Raw genomic sequence first — 19,473 nt, 5'->3', positions numbered from 1 at the left:
TTCTACCTCTAAATCACTTTAAAAATGTATTTAAAAAACTGTCAACAATACTTAATTTACGTTCCGGAACCCTTATGATAAACAAACTGTAGTGATATTGTTATTGTAAGAGCAAACACAGAGGAACTATTTTTCTATCGTAGTAACACATCGCCACGCTATGGTATTAGCCGCAAAAGCTAACTACGGCAAGAGATGAGATAGCTTCTACAACCAAACAAAACGCGGTTGACTCTGTAATGCCCAACACTGCGAAACGCCACCAATTTGTGTTGACTGAAAAAAAATAACAATAATATTACAGTATCTGTAAAATATTAACCCACATTTCATGTTTTGTTTGTACACAGCTGAGCCAGACATCGTATGTACTGTAGTTGTAATAACACGCACTGCATGCTGCGTGTATCATGATCAATATTAAAGTGACTCATTCGATGGACAGTTGTTCGTCTGGTCCAGATGGGCGGGGACATTTCCTGTTGATTTTGGGTAAGCACTCCATTTATATCAAAATAGCTTGACTTCAAGTTTCATATTTAATAAACCTCCAAATACATTGTGTTATTTATATATGTGTAAGGGGGTTAGCTTACAAAATCAGCAGGGGATCAAATTCTTATTTTCCCCATAGTTTTTTTTCTTCTTCCTAATATCAAGTACCCTGAGGAGTATCCTTCTGAGAGGGGAGAGGGAGGGGAGAGGGAGAGAGAGGGAGGTGAGTAAGGGTAGTGAGTGAGTGAGTGAGTGAGTAAAGCGAGAGAGAGAAAGAAAGAAGAGCTCTTCCACACTGTGTGATTATTTTTTCGTCAGTCTCTGTTCGCCACCGTGCAGGTGCCTTGAAAACAAAATCTCTTTTTTGCCTAAAAAAAAAAACTAAACAAAAAAAAAATATTAATAAAAATTCACCTCCTTTTTTTCCGGAATGGAGTTCCCCACTTTCCCCCCGGGTGACATGTACGTGTCGTTACCTCCCTTCAACGCCACCGTCTCCGATGCGCTCCTGCTGGGGTCGCCAGGCGGGAGCAACGGAACCGACACGCCCGTGGCTCGGGAGTCTCGGGACACGGCGAGGCTCGTCATTGCCGTTAGCATCACCGCCCTCTACTCGCTCATCTGCGTGGTGGGACTGCTGGGCAACATCCTCGTCATGTACGGCGTGGTCAGGTAGGAAGACAACGAACCTTACACTCACGTTGGGGATGGGAACTGTCATAGAAGATAAAGTTGTGTTGATGCTCATTTTTTGTGTGGATAGTTTATCAAATAAATAAGGCTAATAGGAGTGCCAACTCCAGTTAATTTTATTTTATTTTTTGGCCTTTTTTGTCAATTGTGTGAATGCTCCAAAGCGTTCACACATATGGTTGTCTATACCAAAATTCATCAACTTATTATTCAACTTCTTCTTCTTCTCCAGATTTCGGCGTGCTTTCCAAATTTTTCACCCGATTCAAACCGTTCCAACTTCAAAACTGTTCAGCACATTCGGGAATGGCGGGCTTTCCCTTGACAAATTCCAAAAATTCCCAGATTTCCCAGAATTCCAGGGTTTCCAAGACATTTTCCCCATTCAAAATGGATTGGCACATGTTTTAAACTTCCAACATTTCCACATTTTTCAACCGATTCATACCATTCCACCTTCAACACATCCCACCATCCTGGAAATTAAAACTACCCTTTTTTCTAATTAAAAAAAATTCCAGGATTTTCCAGAATTCCTGGTTTTCCAAAGCCTTATTTCCACCATTTTTTCTGGCAACTACTCCTTCCACATGTTTCAATGCATTTCAACCATTCCACTGTCAAAACATTCCTCTTAATTAGGAATTCCTCTTCCAGTTTTTTGTACTGGTAAAATGTACGGTTTTCCCGAAATTTCAGGAATTCCCCAATACCATTTCTCAATTCAACATGTTACTACTTCAACATTTCTCGACCGATTTGAAAAATTCCAACACCAACCATTTCAACTCATTCAGACCATTCAAGTTTTTTACCATTTTCAAAAAAATTCCTGATGTTCCCCAAATTCCCTAATACCATTTACTACTTCAACATTTCTTGCCCGATTTAAACAATTCCAACACCAACCAATTCAGCTCATTCAGGACATTCATGCTCCTAATCATTTTCTAAATAATCCCACTTTTCCCAAAATTCCCACATTTCCAAGAATTTCCCATTGAAATTAATGGGACATTTTTCCAAGTTGCACAATTTCCAAATTTTTCAACCTTTTCAAACCATTCAAACATTAACCCATTCCTGCAACTGGACATTCAAACCCAAGTTCCAAACCAAATTCCGGTTTTCTTTGAAATTCAAACTCTTCAACTTGCAAACCATTCCAACATTCAAACTATTCTTACATTCATACTACATTCTGTCAGCATTTCATGCAATTCCTTCAGGAAATGCCTCACCCAGTGTTATTATTAAACGTGTTCTTCTTCTCCAGATTTTGGCGCTCTCTACCTTCCACATTTTTCACCCAATTCAAACCGTTCCAACTTCAAAACTGTTCAGCCTATTCGGGAATGGCGGGCTTTCCCTTGACAAATTCCAAGAATTCCCAGATTTCCCAGAAGTCCAGGTTTTCTGGGACATTTTTCCCACTCTAAATGAATTGTCCATTTTTCAAACTTCCACCATTTCCACATTTTTCAACCGATTCAAACCATTCAACGTTCAACACATTTCTCCATCCTGGAAATTCAAACTACTCTTTTTCCAAATTAAAACAAATTCCAGGATTTTCCAGAATTCCTAGTTTTCCAAAGCCCTATTTCCTCCCTTTTTTCTGGTGACTACTCTTTCCACATTTTTCAACGCATTTCCACTGTTCCACCATCAAAACATTCCTCTTAATTAGGAAAAATAATTAAGTTGTTTTTTGAACTGGAAAAATTCCCGGTTTTCCCGAAATTCCAGGAATTCCATAATACCATTTCTCTTACTACTTCAACATTTCTTGACCGATTTTAAAAATTCCAAGACCAACCATTAAAACTCATTCAAAACATTTAAGTTTTTTACCATTTTCAAAAGTTCCTGCTTTTCCCGAAATTCCCAATTTTTTGGGAAATTCCCATTGAAGTCAATAGGACATTCTTCAAAGTTCCACAACTCCCACATTTTTCATCTGATTCGATCTGTTCCAACTTAAAAATATTCAGCCTGTTTGGGAATTGTGTGCTCTACTTCAACAATTCTAAAAAAATTCCAGGATTTCAGTTAAACTTCAGTATTGGAGCATTCACACGCAATTCCTTCAGGAATTGCCTCATCTAGTTGTTTACACTATTCGGCTCAAACCAGAATTTAATTAAACACTACGTGTTCATGTTAAACAACTTAGACATGAGTGTTTTGAGGTCACAAAATAATTATGATAAAGACAATAAGAGAGCATAATTGTTAAATGACACTTTGAAATTAACTAGCATTATATGCTACTGCTAAGTTAGCACGTACCTTGTCGACGAAACAGCCACTTGTAGCTTTCCCGTTAGACGAAAAACAACCTTAAATTAACCCAATTGCTTTTTTTCTAAAGAAAAATATAACTGGGATAAAAATACATATATATTTGGAGTCTGAAAACCAGATGCTCGGCGGATAATGCTAACTAGCTAGCTAACTGCAGCAAAGCTGAGGCATGATTGGCATTTTTAGGGATGTGAGAGAAAAGATGAACATTTATATCAGCAAACCTAAAATAACATTTTGAAAATCAAGACTACATTTCCTGCAATTCAGTTATTTCTACAATATAATTTACCTTTAGAGTTATTCTCATCTACCAACCTCTTTTGGCTGTCTTTTTGACACTCACATGTCCCACGTAATGTATAACAAAAAAGGTTTTTTAGCAGTTAATTTACTAACATTAGTTTAATTGAAAATGTAATGTAATGTAATTGCATGCATAGAACTCAGAAAACAATTAACATTTGACAACGCAATCCTGTAGCCACGCCCCCTATACCTATAATATACTTCCGGTGTTGTGACCTCTGTTTACAATCCGTCACGTCAAAAATATACCTTCTGGTGGCTACTAATACTCTAGAAATACAACTGGTTCGGAACTAAGAGTGTTCGGATTGTACAAAACCAGTGAAGTTGGCACGTTGTGTAATGCGTAAATAAAAACAGAATACATTGATTTGCAAATCCTTTTCAACTTATATTCAATTGAATAGACTGCAAAGACAAGATATTTAATGTTTGAACTGAGAAACTTGATTGTTTTTTGCAAATAATCATTAACTTTGAATTTAATGGCAGCAACACAGTGCAAACAAGTTGGCAGAGTGGCATTTTCAAACTGTGTTACATGGCTTTTCTATTTAACAACACTCAGTTAATGTTTGGGAACTGAGGAGACCAATTTTTGAAGCTTTTCAGATATAATTATTTCCCATTCTTGCTTAATGTACAGCTTAAGTTGTTCAACAGCTTCATAATGTGCCACACATTTTCAATGGGAAACAAGTCTGGACTAGAGGCAAGCCAGTCTAGTACCCTCACACTTATACTATGAAGCCACACTGTTGTAACACGTGGCTTGGTATTGTCTTGCTGAAATAAGCAGGGGCGTCCATGACAACGTTGCTTGGATGGCAACATATGTTGTTCCAAAACCTGTATGTACCTTTCAGCATTAATGGTGCCCTTACAGATGTGTAAGTTACCCATGCCTTGGGCACTAATACACCCCCATACCATCACAGATGCTGGCTTTTGAACTTTGCGCCTAGAACAATCCGGATGGTTCTTTTCCTCTTTGTTCCATAGGACATGACGTCCACAGTTTCCAAAAACAATTTGAAATGTGGACTCGTCAGACCACAGAACACTTTTCCACTTTGCATCAGTCTCTCTTAGATGAGCTCGGGCCCAGCGAAGCCGGCGACATTTCTGGGTGTTGTTGATAAATGACTTTCGCTTTGCATAGTAGAGTTTTAACTTGCACTTAAAGGCCTACTGAAACCCACTACTACCGACCACGCAGTCTGATAGTTTATATATCAATGATGAAATCTTAACATTGCAGCACATGCCAATACGGCCGGGTTAGCTTACTAAAGTGCAATTTTTAATTTTGCGCCGAAATATCCTGCTGAAAACGTTTTGGTATGATGACGCCTGCGCGTGACGTCACGGATTGTAGAGGACATTTTGGGACAGCATGGTGGTCAGCTATTAAGTCGTCTGTTTTCATCACAAAATTCCACAGTATTCTGGACATCTGTGTTGGTGAATCTTTTGCAATTTGTTCAATGAACAATGGAGACAGCAGAGAAGAAAGCTGTAGGTGGGAAGCGGTGTATTGCGGCAGGCTGCAGCAACACAAACACAGCCGGTGTTTCATTGTTTACATTCCCGAAAGATGACAGTCAAGCTTTACTATGGAACAGAGAGGCCAAGCGAACACGGTTGAATTGGACCACACACACAAAGTACAGTGTATTATGCAGCGATCATTTCGAAAGATCGTGTTTCGAAGAGGGTCCCTTGCGAAGGGCAGAGATGGGCATCGCCACCACCCATCGACTGGTGCTGCAGAAAGGTGCGGGGCCAACTATTTTCAACAGACCACGGCCAGGCATCAGTGGCAGTGTCACTGTCAGTGCTCCCAGTGCCAGTGCTTCGACAAGTTCAGACCACCCCACCCCCTCCACAAGTGGACAGACCGTGCACATGAGGTCTGCATTTGCCAAAAGGGAAAGGAAGAGGGTAAGGATCTTGATTTCCAGTTTCCATAGTCATACTCACAGACATAGTCATAGACTACTCAATGAACCATGAAATAAATTAACGATAAAATTGTCTACATATAATAATTGCTTCAAGTTCTAGTCAAGTTCTTCTGCAGTATAAAGTATCGTACATTTACTGACATTACTGTCAATAGTGTCAATACTGTCAATAGATTACAATAGACAATAATATAAAGTATTGTACATTTGTACATTTACAGACAATAGATCAGATCATGGCCAGTACGACTACGGCATCTGTGGCGGATGCGGCTCTTTTCTGAATCACTCCCACTGCCCTCAAGTCCTTCACTCTCACTTTCCTCATCCACAAATCTTTCATCTTCGCTCAAATTAATGGGGAAATCGTCGCTTTCTCGGTCCGAATCGCTCTCGCTGCTGGTGGCCATGATTGTAAACAATGTGCAGATGTGAGGAGCTCCACAACCGGTGACGTCACGCGCATATCGCCTGCTACTTCCGGTACAGGCAAGGCCTTTTTATCAGCGACCAAAACATCGTCGATGTTCTCTACTAAATCATTTCAGCAAAAATATGGCAATATCGCGAAATGCTCAAGTATGACACATAGAATGGACCTGCTATCCCCGTTTAAATAAGAAAATCGCATTTCAGTAGGCCTTTAAAGATGTAGCGACAAACTGTAGTTACTGATAGTGGTTTTCTGAAGTGTTTCTGAGCCCATGTGGTGATATCCTTTACACACTGATGTCGCTTGTTGATGCAGTACCGCTTGAGGGATCGAAGGTCACGGGTCTTGCCGCTTACGTGCAGTGATTTCTCCAGATTCTTTGAACCTTTTGATGATCTTACGGACCGTAGATGGTGAAATCCCTAAATTGCTTGCAATAGCTCATTGAGAAATGTTGTCCTTAAACTGTTCGACAATTTGCTCACGCATTTGTTCACAAAGTGGTGACCCTCGCCCCATCCTTGTTTGTGAATGACTGAGCATTTCATGGAAGCTGCTTTTATACCCAATCATGGCACTCACCTGTTCCCAATTAGCCTGTTCACCTGTGGGATGTTCCAAATAAGTCTTTGATGAGCATTCCTCAACTTTCTCAGTTGTTTTTGCTACTTGTGCCAGCTTTTTTGAAACATGTTGCAGGCATCAAATTCCGAATGAGCTAATATTTGAAAAAAAATACCAAAGTTTTCCAGTTCGAACATTAAGTATCTTGTCTTTGCAGTCTATTCAATTGAATATAGGTTGAAAAGGATTTGCAAATCATTGTATTCTGTTTTTATTTACAATTTACACAACGTGCCAACTTTACTGGTTTTGGGGTTTGTAATTAGGTATGATTAGCAGCAAAGTAGACAGCCGTCAACCTTGTGGCTTGGAGAGCGATTGGAGGCAATAACAAATAAGCTAGCTTGATGATGGTGACTCCCCAGCTTGTTTCGGTGCTCCTGATCGTCTCCTGTCCAGCAACTCAGTGCGGCGTTTAGGCAAGAGGAACAGCGAGTACCTGCGGTTGAGGCGAGTGTTCAACAAACTTTGTTAGATCGTATTTGTATTGATATTTCATTAAAACGCAGAAATCATATCTAGACGCAAAAATGAATGTTTAAAAATGTCACATGCCTGCGTTTTACAGATTTTAAAAAACAATTCTCATAGTGAAATGGTACAAAGTATGTCCCTTTTTTAGAGGGAAAGCCAAGGCAAATGGAACAAATGTAATAGACTCTATGGACATGCTTCTTACTCCGGCTTCCTACCACCTCCAAAGACATGCACCTGGGGATAGGTTGATTGGCAACACTAAATGGTCCCTAGTGTGTGACTGGGACTGTGAATGTTGTCTGTCTGTGTTGGCCCTGTGATGAGTTGGAGACTTGTCCGGGGTGTACCCCGCCTTCCGCCCGAGTGCAGCTGGGATAGGCTCCAGAACCCTCTGCAACCCGAGAGGGACAAACGGCAGAAAATGGGGGCTGGAGCCTATCCCAGCTGCACTCGGGCAGAAGGCAGAGTAGACCCTGGGCAAGTTATACGTGTTAATATTAAATTAATATAGCTGTGAAACTTCAGTAATAAGGTTGCTTGACTCAAATTAAGAATATCTAAGGTACAAAATTATTTGTCACACATAGCAGCAATCATTCACTCAACACAGACGTCATAACTTAATCAAAGCTCCCCTTCATGCATTTACACACAGCACCAGCATTTTGGAACAATGATGAGGTTATAGAAGAAAGCTAAAAATGCGATACATCTATTTGGGATAGCTTTGCAAAAAGTTATGTACAAATTTAACTTTCGCATTTTAGTGCACACAACTGTGTAGCATTCAAGGTCCCTCAATTAAAGTTAGAAACTGAGGTGTTTCAAATTTTTATTTATAGAGGGAGACTTAACTCCCTTGAGATGCTCTGATAATATTTTTATTATGATTCGTTTTAAGCACCGGTGATAATCCTATGGGTATCAGCTAATCTCTACTTTACACTGTGAAGTAAAGGAACATTTCACAGATTTATAATATTCTTTTGGTGAATAATGACAGGTTATATAATTATCTAAATGTATTTTTGCATTTGTTGGTACCAGGCACTTTGTTGTAAATAAAAAAAATATATTATTTTTTTAATCAAAATTTAAAATGATTTAGTGGGGTTTATCTAGATATGTCATACATAAATTAATCCCATCTTTAATAAGACAAAAACCTAACTAAGGTTTTTACATGTGTTTTAAAAAGCTGTTTTTAGATAGTAAGCTAAGGTGGTTAGTGTAAAAAAAATCAGCTTTTAAAGGCAATGTAATCGTAATTTCTTTCAAGTTTACAAAGTTGCCATTTTCTTTTAATTTTTCATGAATACTCAGATCCTTTGTTGTTAATTTCCTTTTCCATGTCAAATTGTACTAGTTTTTTTTTCTAAATTTAATAAACTTCCTTGTGGTGCTATGGTCAAAGTGTTGCATAGATTATGTTTTAAAGCCACTTTCTGACAGTGTCTTCAGGATGCACCGTTTTATGGGCGGTCTTATTTACCTGCTTCCAATTTGACTGCATCTTCTCCCCGTCATCCATGTTGTAGTTTTTAACGCTTCCATAGCCGTTGATATGACAGATATGAGTTAGAATACGCTAATTTATATTAGAAATGGCAACAGCGGAGGATGCATGTGCATGTACGAGCCAGTCTGCCCCACAACAAGAGAATAGAGAAAAAGAAGGAGCTTAATGACTACAGCGTCGGACTAAAATGGCAGACTTCTGGTAGATCTCTACCATATATGCAAATATCCGCTGACGTCACAAATGGGAACATGTCACAACAGGGCCCAAAAGGCCATGTGATTTTGCAATGCATTGTGGGGCTTGGTAGACATACTTGTTGGATAAAGGCTTTGTTTACAATGAGAAAGGGAACAAGAAACTGGATTAAAATGGATCGTACAAAATAAAAAAAACAAGTGATCGTACCTAGACAAACTGTACCCAATTCCAAAGGTTTGCTACCTGGAAAGAATATTAAAATAATGGTAAAATTGACTCATATGATTTATGAGTCTGTTTGATGGACGAGAGATTTGAATCAAGTAGAAATGCCGTCAAACTTGTCTATATTTTGTCAACAGAGTCCGTTTTAATACTGGTGAAGAATTTCAGAATGCAAAGTCTGTTAAGGCACATTATCCTTTGTTCAAATTGTGCGTAATGTATTGTTTTAATCTCTTTAGTGTCTGAGATGCGTGAGGTTACCCAACAAAACAATCCTGTTGTTACTTTTAAAAATGTGATCACTGCGCTACATCTCCGAAAATAATACTTAGCTTAGCCATCTCTAAAAGTAAACACACAACATGCTTTTTTCTGTACGTTGTTTGTAGCTGAACCGTAGCGCGCTAAAGCTAATGCTTAACAGGCAGCAGCTAACAAATGCTACATGTAAAACAGAACTAAACATGCTTTTGATTCAAACTTTGCAGTCTGACTATGCTGTGAACACACCAACATGTACCAGTTGATGGCTTTAATAGGGATGTTTGTCGTTTTGTACAGCTGATATGTTCCAGGCATTTACTGCCTGTTTCTTTGCTCACTAACCGAGTTCCCTAACTTTCCTTTTGCTTTGGAAATGAGGAAAATCTCACCAAACGAACATGACCGTTGTGGCATTCATTGATGCCACAGATCCGCAACATATTAGGAACTTGTTGAAGAAAAAACACAACTTTAGGACGGAGTCTTGCATTGAACAAAATGTAAAGATGCTATTCCGATTTTTCTGGAACTATGCAAATCCCAAATACACAAAAATGCTTACCAATAAGTAATAAAAGTTGATTTTGCATAATAGGTCCTTTTTAGACCAATTCAATGCAATAATTGCCCATACTAGGGCTTTAGTGCACACACAGAAAAGAGCTAGTGTGTGATTTAAAGCCAAGCCTTCCACTAAAACCTATTTTTTCCACACAAGCAATGACTATTGTAAAGTCGATGTATTTATTTGCACGGCTGTTTACACACTCATCCATCACTCTATTGATTTGTTTGTTCAAGTGTTGCAGCTCAAATGACCAGGAAGATTAAACGTCAGCTGTATCTAATGTCACAAGGCAGCTGGTCCCAAAAAGTAGGAACAACACTGAATGGGATATCATAATTCTTCAAGTGCAGTTTAATGGAGGTTGCAGAAGAGAATGGCTGTTTTTATTCTCATTGCTTTGAGACAGGAAATGAGACTCAATCAATAGTTTGGTTTCTAACCCTGTTACGTTTTACCAGCAATCATGAGTCAACCGCAGTGTCTCCAACCAAGTGCTTACATCGCTCTAGGTACACCAAGATGAAGACGGCCACCAACATCTACATCTTCAACCTTGCTCTCGCGGACGCCTTGGCCACCAGCACCTTACCCTTCCAGAGCGCCAATTACCTCATGAGCACGTGGCCTTTCGGGCAGCTGCTGTGCAAAGTGGTCATCGCCATCGACTACTACAACATGTTCACCAGCATCTTCACGCTCACCATGATGAGCGTGGACCGCTACGTGGCCGTGTGTCACCCCGTGAGGGCCCTTGACTTCCGCACGCCGGCCAAGGCCAAGATCATCAACATTTGCATCTGGATGCTGTCCTCCGTCGTAGCCGTCCCTGTGATGGTCATGGCTGTTGCCAAGGTGACAGACAAAGGTGAGTGGGATATTACATCGTATTCCATGATTTTTTCACATGACTGTAAATAAGGTTTGTGACGCGCCCTATGGGTTGTGCTAGTGTAACGGATGGCAGGTAGTGAGGCGGTGAGATAGTACATGTGCAAACCTCACTTCCTGACAGATATACTCAAAGTTTTATAATAATTTTACAAATCAAACAATTAGTTTCTAAATTTCACCGGTGCCCTTGTGAAGTTGTTTTGCTTGACGCTGGCCATGTTTTTTAACCAATTATGCCCAAATTTGACATACATGTGCTTGTGGTGATTGAGCAAATCACCCTAAAGTTAAAGTGGGTGATCTGTAGAGGGCATTGAGCTACATGTGACATTTTAAAATAATTGTATTTTGTGCCTTAATGACAGCACCCTCATGTCGTGTATGCATCTATCCATTTTCTACCGCGTGTCCCTTTCGGGGTCGCGTAATTGTCAGAAAAATAACACCGCAGGCAACACAGTATAGGTGTATTTTTGGAGACACTTTTACCTTTCTGTGTGTGGTGGTGCAAGATAATAATATTATTAGTTTAAATGTACAGTCGTGTGGAAAAAAATTATATGGGTGTGTATTATATAAATGTACCATGAAGTGGTTTAAAGGCTGTATTTGGTTCCAATCAGGTTATTCCGACAATATTTAATGCTCTTGCTGTAGTTTATTTTAGTTTATAGTTTGTTTTTTTCACAGCTGTTCTTTTTATTTACGGTGGGTATATTATTTGGATAGCCGCACAGTTGTATAAAGTGCATTATCAATCTGCGTATTTCCATAATGCTATAGTACCTTAACTTGCAAGATTAATTGGTTCTGTGACGGAGCTCTTAACTGGTATCTTAAATCAATGTTTCTCATTGAAATTAATTGATATTAATTTAATTGTACTGCTTACAGCTTTTGAAAACCTCAAATTGAAAATGTCAGAAAATGATCATCAGAGTTGTATTAAATAGAGCTGTTACATACGTCACTTTGCATGCAATGAGGTAACATCACATATTAGTTTCATATTTGAAGTTTAATTACTGACATAAATTGACTTTTACACGATATTCTAATTTCATGAGTTCCACCTGTATGATATGAGGACTGAGGGAAAATGTGGTTGGAGGAAAAGATGCAACTTTTTTCGGACTACAATTGAACATTCACCTACTGAAGGAGCATCTATGTGATAAATTATTGTAAGATTTTGGCCACAAACTTAGTCACAGCTCGGTGACATTCGGCGTTCCTGGTGGAACGCTTCTCTGCCGCGGTGAACTGGAGCTATTACTGCCCGCCTCTAAACCGGTCAGAATATGTCTCCTCATGCTTATCTAAATGAGAAATCTCGGTTTAACAGGTAATAGTGCTAACATTATAGGTGGTATTATTACATGCTGTATTTATGTCAGATGACTGCTGCTGCCTGGGATGAGATCGGCGAGGTTCAACAACGTGACATTCATCGCATGTTGTATGTTCAAATGTTTCAGTACAGTGCTCTTTTGTCCTCCTCTTAATCAAATAGCAACCTTGTAATTATTAAAAATAGCGCTGTTGCTGTCTTTTTTACTAAAATGTCGGCAAACTTTGGTGCGCTTTTTCCATCCGGGAACACGCCATGTTGCTGACGTCATTACGCAACGTGTAATAACGTGGAATAACTGTTAAAGGTGCCATATGTAATAATTTAATGTCAAGTTATCATTAAATGACCCTGATATGTCAAAAGGCATTAATGAATCATGTATTTTTCGAATGCCTTTATAACTGATAACAGTACTTCATCTGGGATATGCTTATTTTAAAATTAGATTTACAGCCCAGAAATGTTGTTATTGTTTTCATTTTGATGCCCCACCCTCTACCGTTTGACCAATGAGAAAGTCTATGAATGTGTCACATCCTTCCGGTAGCTACTGCCACTGGTAAAGTTACTAAACATGTCAGACCTTAGTAAATCTAAAAGGCGTCGTTACGATTCTCAACTTATTCATGACAAAGCCAGGAACAAAACGAGGATTTGTATCGGGAATGTCTTTGAAAGATGGGGACGATTGGAGGCGAAGAAGATTTTTTAATCTGATGCCAAACCTGTTAGTTTCCTCCTTGATTGGTAAGTAAGGCATTTACGTTTCTTATTACTTGTAAAAAATGGAAATGGACATTTCGTATGTAAACTATATTGTCCAATACAGTCTATGATCTTGTCTAACAAAGCTAGTGTGTTCGTGCAACGAATACTTAGTATGCTAGCCCGGTCAATGACACATCGACATATAGGCTAACAGGGGAAAGCTATGCCTGTTAGCTTATATGTAGATGTGTCATCCAACTGACAGGGCAAAATATATTTTCAACAAATAAAACCTATGTGGATATGGGTCGTGTCAGAACCTATTTTGTCCTCAATATGCTGATTCGCTGAGGAAATGGGTTCCAACGTTAGCACAGCTAATTGCGGTTTCTGGTATTGTATGTGCATCAGGCACATATGGGGTGGTATTTGCTTGGCACAACATAATGCATTACATGTAATGATTTTCTACTTTGTGTATTAGTAGGTTATATGATTTATGCTTAACGTGGTTTTTGCGTAACAAGGGTTGGCTCATAGAATTGCACTCTGCACTGATATATGATAATGTGCGTAAATGGAAGAGAATGCAGTGTTGGATGCAATATGTAATTATGCTAAATGAAATGTAGCGGTAATTTTAGTGTTGGCGTTGGCTTGCCATCAAAGTAGGTCTATGCGATATATTATACATTATTATATATAATTATTTCGATGGTGGTCCGTGGGGTCAAACTCGACATTTTAGCAGGGTATTGCCAGCAATCTGTCTGGACTCCCGACGAAAATATTGCTGCGTAACTTTACAAATACATTTGGCTAATCAACATTTGTAAAATATGGCATAATTACTTAGTAAACCATCTTGCAAGAAGCATAAACAAGAGAAACCTACATCATAGGACTCGTTGATTGCCATTTGAAGTTCCTTGGAGTAGGATTCGGATTCGGCTGCGTATCTAGCAACCTCAGTCATGAAGAGTGGGAGAGGACTACAGAATTTTGACCGTGATTGCAGTACCATTTCTGGCCACATTACTACATATGGCTCCTTTAAGAGAACCGCTAGACGAAATGGCAAGTGATTCGAAGAAATTGATTTTTATGACAAAAAAAAAAAAAAAAAAAAAATCCCCCCCCCCACCCCACCGAGGGACAAATTTTCAAGCGTCGACCGGTCCGCACTTACAAAAAGGTTGGGGACCACTGCTCTAGGTGGTGCTCGCGGCCAAACTATAAGCCTGTGGTTAAGAAACACTGGTTTACAGCTTTGATTCCCAACCACTGTGCTGTGGGGCATTAGTGTGTCACTAGAAATCATCTCGTTTAACTTCATTGCTACAAAATATATGTATTGATCACTAAGGGTACTCAGAAAAATAAATTCACGTCCGAATTGCGATTGTTATTTATTTTGTTTGTTTGATTTATTATTTTCAAGGATCAATTAAAAAAAAAGTTTTTGGGCCGTTTTCACACTTACTCGCTGCGCGTGTACATCTTACGTCAGCGGCCAAGAGAAGCTTTTGTAACCTCATTATGATTTGTGTACTAAATAATATATTGTGAGAATCGTGTTGAATCAAGAATTGATTCTGAAACGAATTGTTACCCCAGGGATCGGAATCAAATTGTGAGTTTCTGTAAATATCCCATCCCTACTGATTAATCACAATTAAATAGCACTCATTTTCATTCTTTAATCATCATTTTTCATTTTGCATGAGCAAAGAGACTCCGGAAAGAAGAAAATATATACAGTATATGCATTAATGTGTTTATCCACCACCTTTAACATGAACACACATTTATCCACATTAATGTGGACCCATTATTCGTTATTTTAATGTGGTATTTTGAGATGCAAGTGCTTCTGTAAACAAATGTTCTTCCACTAGATAACAGAAGGTATATAATTAACCTATAAATAGCGTCATTTACAATGCGCACTTCAACATCTTTGCTGGGATGTTGGGAAAGACTGATTAAGAGTAGTGTAATGAACACACTAAAGGTAAACAAGTACAACTATAATAGAATAAACTGACATGATATGACTAAGTATCTAATAGTCAGAAGACAATTAACATAACTTTTTTTTAATCAGTTTTGTTGTGAGATAATTCTGTTGAGTTGGGAGAGTAATGAGTCTGCAGCAGAGAACACATTGGAGCAGCGTTATTATAGTGAAATGATCCTCTCCACATGAGCCTCATTCAATTGCCGTGGTTTTTCTCCCCAGGCAATGTGGATTGCAGAATCATTTTTCCCAAACCGGAATGGTACTGGGACACCATGACCAAAATCTGCGTGTTCATCTTCGCCTTTCTGGTGCCCGTCTTGGTCATCACCATCTGCTACGGTCTGATGATCCTGCGCCTCAAGAGTGTCCGTCTCCTCTCCGGGTCCAAAGAGAAGGACAGGAACCTGAGGCGGATCACTCGGATGGTCCTGGTGGTCGTGGCGGCCTTCATCGTTTGCTGGACTCCCATACATATCTTCATCATCGTCAGGACCATGGTGAAAATTGACCACAACAACCTCCTGGTGATGGCAAGCTGGCATCTGTGCATCGCTCTGGGCTACACCAACAGCAGCCTCAACCCCGTCCTGTACGCCTTCCTGGATGAGAACTTCAAGAGGTGCTTCAGGGACTTCTGCTTGCCCTATCGCACCCGCATGGAGCATAATAGCTTCTCCAGGGGCCGCAACAGCACCAGGGAGCCATTGTCCGTTTGTGCCCCCGCTGCCACGGACAGACCGCCCGCATGACTAGGCGTGGACCAATTAGGGATCCAGGAGGACCTTCAGACGGAAGTCACACAGTTCTCCACCACAGGAGTGTGAGCGTACATGTTGGCGTTTATTCCACCCTTTTTTGTAGCTCTAGACAGTACGGAGACTGTTCAATGGTTGTCTTTGGGAGATGTACAAAATGCCAAAGTGTGCCTGTAGAGCCTAAAATTATGAATGTAAATGTACGTAACATAGATGAGTGACAAATTGAAGGAAAGAAACGTGAATGTATACTTGACCTTATAATAGTCAACAGGAATATTGTTAAAAAAAATATCGACAGTATATGTTACAAACTCAAAATAATGCTTACATAAACTATATTTTTAAAGTTAAAGTGTGTAATACCACTAGTTTATATGGTAATACCAGAAGTTAGCATGTTAGCTTTAAACTAGCTTTAAGTCATAAAAACAACCATGCAAATGTCACTCGCACAAACCCCTTTCAACGTTTTAAAAGCTATGTTATTATGTTATTGCTTCCCCAATGCTTAAGTAATTACCGTTAAAAAAATAATACCTAAGTGGACGTTAGCTCCGCACTGGAATATCTGCTGATGCTACATTAAAATCCCTACTTAAAAGGATCAAAAGCTGTGAGGTGGTGGAACAGTCCTACTACTATTATCAAAAATGTGCTAAACACTACACACACACACAACATGACATCAAAGTGATTCATTAAAAAATTAACAACCTTCAGCTTGCTAGCACGTGCCGTAGTTTCCAGGCCAAATGCGCGCCTAAATATAGGCCACACCCTCGTAATTTTTGGACACGTTTTATTTTGTAAATTTATATTGTTTGCACAAGTCTATCAGCCACAGGTGTACACGTTGAAAAATATATTTTGTTTTCATTGGCAAATTTAACAAACTAACACAGCATAAAGTGAGTAGCATACCAGAAAAAGTTACTGAGCGCGATATTCATCCTTCTCTTCCGCTTTCCGGCGCGCAGCACTTAGTGGCGGAGGAATTATGTTCCGTGCGGTGGCTGTTTCCTGTTTTGATGGCCGGGTCATTCGTCTTCATTTTGGGACTACGTCTTGAGCATTTCATTGTGTCTTCTCCAGGATGATGGTGAGTCCATAACGCACTAAACGTCTGACTAAATTATTTGTATGAGTGCGTTTGATTTTATTTGTGATTTAATGACAGCGCCATCAATTTATTGGCGGCGTGTGAAGCTTGTGAAAAATACATAAATTAGCTGCAGCATTGGGAAAAAAGTAGCGGCTTAACGTTCGGAAATGACGCTGTATTTTCCCGCGGTCACTTGTTGCTAGGCAGAATCTGTAGTACATCATTACACAACAAAAAAACAGAACTAAAAGATAAACAGATAAGCTGAACAACACATTCTCAATTTAATCAATGTCAGAAAAGTTAAGATTTTTTTTTCCACCACAGCGCCATCTGCTGGTTGTAAACATTAGGTCTTAATGTGGCCGCCGTTACAAAACTGACTTTTACGCTTGTGTTCCTTTCATTTGTCACCTATCTGTACATTGTTACACTTCACGGGCGCATTCTACGTCACACTGCTAACGCAGTGCCACAATAAACCGAGTTGAGGCTATTCATTATATTCACAAAATATTCACTTGTTGCTAGGCAGAAACAAACACTGTCAGACTATGAGTTTATCATCACTTTTCCGCTTGTGAGATAATCCTTTCATTTGTCAACTAGACTGTATGCTAACATTGTTGCAGTGATTTACAGATTTTTTTTTTTCTTCCACCATTCCACTTCACTTGGGCGCTGTGAAATTGAAGTTACCTTGGAGGACGACAATGTTCAGTGTCAGCTTTAGACGTGTTTGTTGACATCAAGGCCATGTGTGGAGAACAGCGGCAGACTCGCGGCGTCGTGCCTAAACACTCTTCATGTTGGGGAATGTGTTGCATCACATTTAACATCATAGCTATCACCTTTTTAATCGGCTCGTATTCACTTGTAAATAGCTGACGTGGACAAAAGTATTGGGACTGAGAGGACTTTCCATACAAGATTTTTTGGGTCCATTCGATCAAAAGTAGCTTTTTTTTAAAAGTTCTGCTCTGATGGGCTCCTCCACACTGAACTCATCCAAGCATGCGTTGATGGTTTAAGTGTTTCTAGGATTGTCGTCTTAGGTTTTATTTGCGGCTTAATGAGTATCCAGTAACATGAATGTGCTAATGTGTTTCAGGGGAAATTGCATTCAATTTGCTGGAAGTCCCTTCTGGTGACTGTAAATGGAGACGTAATGACAGATGAAAGGCACATTAATATTCATCTCATTTTATGTGCCGGTGTGTGCGGCTTTCTGAGAGAAGCCATAAAAGACGAGTAGAGACGACGGACGCTTCTAAGTAATCTACCATGGCTGTCAACTCCTTGTTTTTACTTCCTGTTGTCGGACTGCTTTTTTCTCTGCACCTCTCAAACATTCAAGCAGGAAGCTTTAAAGGAGGAAGGCTCAATGACCAATGGTGAAGTTACACCTGGTGAGGAATAATTGTATTTCTTGATCACTGGATATTTATACCATAAAACATTTTAAATGGCAGTATTCATCTATATCACACCTGTAAATAATGTATTGTTTTTGTTTGGCTACAATGTGCTGTCAGGCTGTTGTGTTTACAGTACATGCTTGATATACGTGTATTTTCACCATGCTCAGTATTATTATTATTATTATAGATGTTACCGTGCTAATGTTAGCATCCTTACCTTTTATACAAGCATTTTAGCTTGTTCCGTTTTATCAAACCTAATGAATATGGATTTTGTTACTTGCCGCCATCTTAAAAGTATGTTAGCATGCTAGCATTTAGGCTAATTTTGTACATTTTGACCTAATAATCAAGGATTTCATTACTTGGCGCCATGTTAAATGGCAACCATTTATAGATTCTGTTAATTGAGTTTGAGTTTTTTGTAACCTATGCTAACTTTTCTAACTAAACCAACTTTTAGCATGTCAACATTCATACTCCATTTCAGTACAGCTTCTGCTCTAAACCTCTAAAACCATTTTAACCTTTAAACTAAAACAACCTTTAAACAATTTCTACATTTCACTAGAATTTCAGTTTAGCGTCAGCTCTTCCACATTCAAACCAGTTCAACATTCAAACTATTCTTACATTCATTCTACATTGCATGAGCATTTCAATTCAGCTCTCAGGAATTGCTTCATTTCGTTATTACAGTCAAGCTCAAATGAAAAATAAAGGAAAAAAATAATAAAGAAGTCAGAGAATAGAGTGCAATTCAATCAGAATTAATTTGTAACATATGATTTTTTTTTTTATACTTTTCAAAATCAAAATTAACTTGTAATTTTATGAAGAAAATATTGGCATAACGTTGTTTTGTCCAGGAAAAATTTTAATATTACATGCATAAGCAGTATTAGGGTACAATTAATTGTACACGAATAAAGTACAATACTGTACTAAATTGTACAAGAATAAGGTACAATATAGTACTACCAAAAAAAAGTTGTCATTTCAATCAATCAATCAATCAAAGTTTACTTACATAGCCCTAAATCACGAGTGTCTCAAAGGGCTGCACAAGCCACAACGACATCCTCGGCTCAGATCCCACATCAGGGCAAGAAAAAACTCAACCCAATGGCATGA

General features: G+C 39.0%; 1 protein-coding gene across 1 annotated transcript; it reads left to right on the top strand.

Moving 5' to 3' along the window:
- The first annotated feature begins 751 nt into the window (after positions 1-751).
- Positions 752-18,423, top strand: LOC133660117 (delta-type opioid receptor-like). Its single transcript, XM_062063276.1, has 3 exons — positions 752-1,167; positions 10,592-10,947; positions 15,278-18,423. Exons 1-3 carry the CDS (start codon positions 926-928, stop codon positions 15,805-15,807), a joined length of 1,128 nt encoding a protein of 375 aa, XP_061919260.1. The 5' UTR covers positions 752-925; the 3' UTR covers positions 15,808-18,423.
- The last annotated feature ends 1,050 nt before the right edge of the window (positions 18,424-19,473 follow it).

The sequence above is a fragment of the Entelurus aequoreus genome, linkage group LG11 (genome assembly GCF_033978785.1).
Source record: "Entelurus aequoreus isolate RoL-2023_Sb linkage group LG11, RoL_Eaeq_v1.1, whole genome shotgun sequence".
Classification (NCBI taxonomy): Eukaryota; Metazoa; Chordata; class Actinopteri; order Syngnathiformes; family Syngnathidae; genus Entelurus; species Entelurus aequoreus.
Note: the sequence above shows the minus strand (reverse complement) of the source record. Positions and strands in the feature narration are given on the sequence as shown.